At 35.5% G+C, this 8092-nt stretch overlaps 1 protein-coding gene across 6 annotated transcripts in view; it reads left to right on the top strand.

Annotated features, from left to right (window-relative positions):
- The window catches only part of LOC117107301 (serine-rich adhesin for platelets-like), a 22473-nt gene that overhangs the window by 5868 nt on the left and 8513 nt on the right, over positions 1 to 8092 (top strand). The window contains exons 7-19 of one of the 6 annotated variants that reach the window (XM_033248938.1): positions 154 to 396; positions 1124 to 1366; positions 1706 to 1951; positions 2119 to 2358; positions 2531 to 2773; positions 3391 to 3633; positions 3812 to 4054; positions 4237 to 4479; positions 4658 to 4900; positions 5021 to 5278; positions 5391 to 5828; positions 6084 to 6515; positions 6638 to 7072. In XM_033248938.1, coding sequence (XP_033104829.1) covers positions 154 to 396; positions 1124 to 1366; positions 1706 to 1951; positions 2119 to 2358; positions 2531 to 2773; positions 3391 to 3633; positions 3812 to 4054; positions 4237 to 4479; positions 4658 to 4900; positions 5021 to 5278; positions 5391 to 5828; positions 6084 to 6515; positions 6638 to 7072 — 3750 coding nt within the window. The remainder of the gene's footprint in view (positions 1 to 153; positions 397 to 1123; positions 1367 to 1705; positions 1952 to 2118; positions 2359 to 2530; positions 2774 to 3390; positions 3634 to 3811; positions 4055 to 4236; positions 4480 to 4657; positions 4901 to 5020; positions 5279 to 5390; positions 5829 to 6083; positions 6516 to 6637; positions 7073 to 8092) is intronic. The other 5 variants (XM_033248941.1, XM_033248939.1, XM_033248940.1 and 2 more) reach the window with 5 other exon arrangements.

Genomic DNA, 8092 nt, shown 5'->3' with positions numbered 1-8092 from the left:
TCTCTAAACCAACGGCATTCTTGAAAACAAAGAAATCAATAACTTTTAAAAATAGTTTTATAAAGTAAATAGAAGATAGGCCTATCAAATATGTAGATTGTTACTGTTAATGCTGAATAACTATAAATATCCTTCGTTTTTTCAACAAATTAGATAATGAGAAACCCAACATCCAACAACCTGATAACATCATTGTAAGTACGGATCCAGATTCACCAACTGCTGTAGTAACATTCCCAAATCCAGAAGCTACAGACAATTCCGGTAAAGAACCGACAGTTGTATGTGAACCAAAATCTGGAACTGCTTTCCCGATCGGCCAGACTACAGTTGAGTGCAAAGCAACAGACGACAGTGGAAATACAGACTCGGTTACGTTTACTGTAACTGTTGAAGGTAATAACAATAAATATTTTGACAATGTATGACAAATTGTATAAACCCTATTAATTATACTATTGCGAGTAAAGTTTTTGATAATCATTGTAAATTACTTTTAATGATGGCTTGGAAAGAACGAAATGATATATATAATACTTTTCTATTGCAAGACTAATATGTCTGGTTTTAATGTTATTGAATTAAATTTACAATATTTACTCTGTTATATGTATATAATTATGTATATGTATGTGTTTGTGTATGTATGTTTATATGTATGTATGTATGTGTGAATATGTGTGTGAGGGGCGTGTGTATGTGTGTGTGTCTATGCATGTATGTATTGTGTGTGTATGTATGTATGTATATGTATGCATGTGTGTGTGTATATATATATATGTATATATATATATATATACAGATAAGTGTATGTATTAACCTACTTACTTATATTTTTAGTATTAGTATTTATTTTTATCTCTATTACTATTTTTGTAAACCCTTTTTTATATATATTTCGTTCTACCGCAGTATTTTCTTACTATATTTTATCACAGTAATTAAGTTTTTACTGATTTTGTTATTGTTGCACATCTTTACGGTTATGCCTCTGTTATAAAAGAGAAGCAATAAAGTTACTTACTTACTTCACAAAATACGTCTGAAGTAGAAATATCTTATAAATAGCATAACAGTATATATTTTTGGATGATTAAATTTTTATCTTCTTTCAATACCGTAGATAATGAAAAACCACAGATAGATCCAATATCTGACATACTTCAAAATACTGATCCAGGGAGAAACACAGCAATCGTGACCTTTCGAACACCAACTGCAACAGACAATTCCGGTACAAACCCAACTGCAGTATGTCAACCTCCGTCTGGATCCTCCTTCCCAATTGGTAGTACCGAGGTTACATGTACTGCAACTGATGATTCCGGAAATACAGAGCAGATCACATTTACTGTAACCATTCAAGGTAAGTAGTACTACGTTCTTAAAAAAACTTTTCATATATTCAATTTATTAAACTAATATATTATAATAATAATTATAATATTATTGCAGTAGAACCTGCCCAGGTAAAATGCTGACCTGATAATCCTGGATTTTATCATGAACAACATCATGCCATTAACTTTCCTCAACAAACAAACACTCCATTGATTACTTACAGAATGTTCAGGTTTGACTCCCTTCCTTGTAAAATATTTGTTAATGAAGCTAATTACTTTATTTTATTTAAATAAATATCAGCTAGTTAGGTAGACTTGTACGCACATAATATGAATCCGATCTTCTGTTTATAATTCACCAGATGCTGAAAAACCAAAGATTACCTGTTCACTTGATATATCAACCACAACCGATCCTGGTAAAAGTACGGCAAAAGTTTCTTTCGAGCTTCCAACTGCAACTGACAATGCTGGAAATGCTGATATCATTATCACATGTGACCATCCGGAAGTATTAGACTGTGGCATGGGTGAGACCTTAGTCACGTGCATTGCAAGAGACAGAAGTGACAACGAAGAAGTTTGTTCGTTTATGATCCGAGTTACAGGTAATTCCTTCATCAGAATACACAATAGTATCTTGTTGGTTTAGTTCACATTTTTAATGTTTCCATATTTTAATCATTTTAATTTTTCAACATTTTTCATAGGTATTCATAATTGGATATGAATAATTGACAATCAATGAATTATTATCATTGTAAATATCATATAGATGATGAGGGGCCACAGCTTACCTGTTCTGGTGATGTTGAAACTAATACCGATTTTGGAAGCAGTGTTGCGTCTGTGGAGTTCACGCCAACTGCAACAGACAATTCGAAAAAAGACGTGCAAATTGATTGCACATACGAGTCACCAATGAAAGTAAAGATTGGTTCCACATCGGTCACTTGCACAGCTACAGATACCAGTGACAATTCGGAAGTCTGTACATTTGTCATCAACGTAAAGGGTAATAAACATTATTCTCTAAACCAACGGCATTCTTGAAAACAAAGAAATCAATAACTTTTAAAAATAGTTTTATAAAGTAAATAGAACATCATTACCTAACCTATATATTATCTCATTTAAAAAAAAAATTCAAAAGCATTCTAAACTTTTAATTAATGACTTTATTTTAGATAATGAGAAACCCAACATTCAAAAACCAGATAACATCATTGTAAGTACGGATCCAGATTCACCAACTGCTGTAGTAACATTCCCAAATCCAGAAGCTACCGACAATTCCGGTAAAGAACCGACAGTTGTATGTGAACCAAAATCTGGAACTGCTTTCCCGATTGGCCAGACTACAGTTGAGTGCAAAGCAACCGACGACAGTGGAAATACAGACTCGGTTACATTTACTGTAACCGTTGTAGGTAAATTATATACATTTTGTCAAAGTATAACTTTACACAAATAGGCGTTCGTCGGAGATTGTATGTATATTCATCATCAATATACATTTCCGGTGTATATTATGATAAACTAGACAAGTATTCTAAAATCCGACACAGCTGCATAACTTTTAACTTCATCCATTGATCTTACAATTAGATAATCAGAAACCCAATATCCAACAACCTGATAACATCATTGTAAACACGGACCCAGATTTACCAACTGCTCTAGTAACATTCCCAAATCCAGAAGCTACCGACAATTCCGGTAAAGAACCGACAATTGTATGTCCGACAATTCCCTGTCTCTTATACACATCTAGATGTGTATAAGAGACCAGAATACAGTTGAGTGCAAAGCTACTGACGACAGTGGAAATACAGACTCGGTTACATTTACTGTAACCGTTGTAGGTAAATTATATACATTTTGTTACAGTATAACTTTACACAAATAGGCGTTCGGTGAAGATTGTATGTATATTCATCATCAATATACATTTCCGGTGTATATTATGATAAACTAAGTAGACAAGTATTCTAAAATCCGACACAGCTGCATAACTTTTAACTTCATCCATTGATCTTACAATTAGATAATCAGAAACCCAACATCCAACAGCCTGATAACATCATTGTAGGCACGGACCCAAATTCACCAACTGCTATAGTAACATTCCCAAATCCAGAAGCTACCGACAATTCCGGTAAAGAACCAACAATTGTATGTGAACCAAAGTCAGAAACTGCTTTCCCAATCGGTCAGACTACAGTTGAGTGCAAAGCAACCGACGACAGTGGAAATACAGACTCGGTTACATTTACTGTAACCGTTGTAGGTAAATTATATACATTATGTCAAAGTATAACTTTACACAAATAGGCGTTCGGCGAAGATTGTATGTATATTCATCATCATTATACATTTCCGGTGTATATTATGATAAAGTAGACAAGTATTCTCAAATCCAACACAGCTGCATAACTTTTAACTTCATCCATATATCTTACAATTAGATAATGAGAAACCCAATATCCAACAACCTGATAACATCATTGTAAACACGGACCCAGATTTACCAACTGCTCTAGTAACATTCCCAAATCCAGAAGCTACCGACAATTCCGGTAAAGAACCGACAATTGTATGTGAACCAAAGTCAGAAACTGCTTTTCCAATCGGCCAGAATACAGTTGAGTGTAAAGCTACTGACGACAGTGGAAATACAGACTCGGTTACATTTAGTGTAACCGTTGTAGGTAAATTATATACATTATGTCAAAGTATAACTTTACACAAATAGGCGTTCGTCAGAGATTCTATGTATATTCATCATCAATATACATTTCCGGTGTATATTATGATAAACTAAGTAGACAAGTATTCTAAAATCCGACACAGCTGCATAACTTTTAACTTCATCCATTGATCTTACAATTAGATAATCAGAAACCCAATATCCAACAACCTGATAACATCATTGTAAGCACGGACCCAGATTTACCAACTGCTCTAGTAACATTCCCAAATCCAGAAGCTACCGACAATTCCGGTAAAGAACCGACAATTGTATGTGAACCAAAGTCAGAAACTGCTTTTCCAATCGGCCAGAATACAGTTGAGTGCAAAGCAACCGACGACAGTGGAAATACAGACTCGGTTACATTTACTGTAACCGTTGTAGGTAAATTATATACATTTTGTTACAGTATAACTTTACACAAATAGGCGTTCGGCGAAGATCGTATGTATATTCATCATCATTATACATTTCCGGTGTATATTATGATAAAGTAGACAAGTATTCTCAAATCCAACACAGCTGCATAACTTTTAACTTCATCCATTGTTCTTACGATTAGATAATCAGAAACCCAACATCCAACAGCCTGATAACATCATTGTAGGCACGGATCCAAATTCACCAACTGCTATAGTAACATTTCCAAATCCAGAAGCTACCGACAATTCCGGTAAAGAACCAACAATTGTATGTGAACCAAAGTCAGAAACTGCTTTCCCAATCGGTCAGACTACAGTTGCGTGCAGAGCAACCGACGACAATGGAAATACAGACTCGGTTATATTTACTGTAACTGTTGTAGGTATGAGGACATGTTCTGTATTCCTTCGTTTTACAGTGTAATCGTGGTAAACGTTTTTGATGACATCTTCCATTTTACATTCTATGTGTAGTTATATTTTTAATCAATATATTTTAATAGATAATGAAGATCCAGTGCTGTCAAATTGTCAGTCAGACATTACCGTTAAAGCACGTGGTTCTAACGAAGCAACGGTTACATTCACGCTGCCGTCCGTTCAAGACAACTCTGGCAGAAGCATTGCCATCATTTGTAATTCTGGTGGTTCTTTAGTAACTTCTCCTTCAATCTTCTCTGTTGGTGTTACCCGTGTTGTGTGTACAGCCACTGATGTAAGTGGAAACGCCGCAGAATGCGAATTCAGTGTAGTCGTTGAACGTGAGTATTCGTTTACACAACATGTTCAGAATAAAAGGTACTCCATTGCCATATATTACTGTATGTATATATATTTAATTACTGACACAAGCAGTTGTCATTTAACTTACAGGTGTTTTGGTCGAACTAAATGTAGACAAGGTTGTCATTGGAACACCACAAGATACCGTGCTGTCAGACGGTGGTTCTCGACGCGTCCAATTGGATGTAACATTTACACCATCTGAAGATTCTGCTGATGTTGTCAATAGTGCTGGTGATGATCGCTATGATATCATTGTCTTCCTATCGAGGGATCCTCAGGGAACCAATCCAACCAGTAGTGCTCTTTCAGAATTGACAATCGCACAAAGACGACTTAATATTCAAGATAACGTCCAGCAAACATTCGAAAACATCCAGGCTGAAATTGATCTGACAAACGTAGATTGTTTTGATGACCAACTGCAATATATATGCATTGATCTTGGGCCTTCTACTGAGGGACGTAAAACATGGGATCAAGCTAATTCGGCAAGACGCATTGCATGCACGCAATTTATATGTAAATGTGAGTATCTTAATATCAAAACATTGCTTAATAATCGTTGTTATTTAACAAAAATAACATGTATGCTAAAGTGTGTTTATACCATATGTCCCTCTTCAAAGCCTATGTTTAAGTATAGATTTACTTAAATTTAAGTATAGATATACTTAAATTTTGTGTATTTCAAGTAACCAAATTAAAAACAAGTTTGCAAATTTGACAAATAAAGTAGGGTGTTACATTCTTAACTACATTTATATTTTTTTTTTGGCATAGCATCCGTTGATCTGTCACTGAAATTGAAGATTGATTTCCCACGTTCGTCCCACGTGGTTGAAGGAAAAGACAATTTGTTTTTACTTTGCCTGTATGTTGTTGCGGGCTCCGGTACATCACAAGTGGTGAATTCTTGTAGTGGAGATGACAGATATAAGGTGGTTTCATTCCTAGCTACAGATAGTGCAGGAAGTAATCCCGTAGCTTACACAACTGGCGTAATACCAACCGACAAGTACACTGTCGATTTAGAAGATAATACTATGGTTAGATTTTACGAAATTGTGTTTAACATTGATGCTAAAAATGTAGCCTGTTCATCTGGTCTGTCTCATCTGTGTGTGGTCTTTGGTCCATCAGATCATTGCGCAAACACCTGGTGTGCATCTCCAGCTTCCATGAATCAAGCATGCGTTCCAATAGTATGCACATGTAAGTATTAATATGTATATCATTTATTTGGCCGAAAAATTGAAAAATAAATTGCAGTTGCCTATCTATTTTCATTATCTCCCACATATTTACTTTAATTGTATATATTTTACTTTTGTCAGCAATAACTGCCCTCAATGTTGATGAAATCAACATTGATATTCCTACTGATAGCATCGTCATCGACAAACGAACACAGGACATCCAGTTTGATTTGACGTTTACTCCAGAGGATGGCTCTGCTTCAGTAGTCAACCGTGCTGGTGATGACAGATACAAAGTGGAGATCTTTCTTTCTGACAATCCAGCAGGATCAAACTCGGCCGCGACTAGTAATGCTCAGTTGACGTCCAGTCAGAGTGCATTAGACATTCGTGACGGAGTCGCTTCGACTTTCAACGATATAACCACGTCATTAGACCTTTCACTTGTGAGCTGCTTTGGTGGGATGTATAGGTACTTCTGTGCAACTTTGTCACCATCAACAACTGGGTCTACATTTTGGAGGCAATCTGATAATGCCATAACCACACGTTGTGCTGTGATTAGTTGTGCAGGTAAGAACCGCAGATTATCTTGGATGTGCCAAACTTTGACGCATTTTGAAATCGCCCAATCTTTGTGAAATCAATTGTCTCCAATTAATTTCAAATATCCAACTAGCCCCAGTGCCCCAGTTAATTAATGCGTCTGTATACAATATAATCTAAGAGGATAAAATATACAAATAATATAATTATAGCATTCACGCATGGCGGCTTTGAGTTTGTTTCTGTACCATAATTTATGTAAAAGGTCATTAGTCGTTGAAATGCTTAAAATAAAGGTGTATTGGTATGTTATCTGTTGTGCAATGAGAAATATGGTGCAGTTGGTTCCACTCCCAGAATTCCCCTTTTTAACATTAGTATACAATATTTTATTAGTATTATCATTATTATTATTATTATTTATTAGTATATAGTCGTATAAATATATATATATACATATATATATGTATATATAATATACATATGTAAATATATATATATATACACATATATGTGTGTGTATGTGTGTGTGTCTTTGTTGCCAAATGCTTAAGAAGAGGGCATATCACATTGATCTCTGTTATTTGTCATGCATCAAGGACTTATCCAACTACGCATGTGCATGAGTGTGATGATGCTTTAATCAGATTTGAATTTCCAACAAAGCCTCAATGACTTAGTTGGTTAAGGCGTCAGCATAGACAGCAGAAGGTCACAGGTGCAAATCCCAGTTTTGAGGCACCTATTTTTTAACACTCGCAGATTCCTTCTCTTCAACGTTCAAAAATTATTTATACTAGCATATACTCGTGCTCCGCACGGTGTTGAATGAGTGGGGAAAGGTGGCAATCATGTACATTGTTGAATGGGGAAGTTGAGGAGGCAATCATTGTGGATGTTATGGTTACCATGTCATTATTTTTCTGAAGGACATCTTTGCACTTTATTTGAATGTCTTTGCTGCACACTGTAGTCCTTGTGAGAAATTATTGTGCAGTGTGATAAAGTGTGGATCCAGAATGTTTCAAACGGGGGGGGGGGGGGGAT

Source organism: Anneissia japonica, unplaced genomic scaffold (assembly GCF_011630105.1).
Source record: "Anneissia japonica isolate Jap-2015-1 unplaced genomic scaffold, ASM1163010v1 scaffold211_len1577895_cov191, whole genome shotgun sequence".
NCBI lineage: Eukaryota > Metazoa > Echinodermata > Crinoidea > Comatulida > Comatulidae > Anneissia > Anneissia japonica.
Note: the sequence above shows the minus strand (reverse complement) of the source record. Positions and strands in the feature narration are given on the sequence as shown.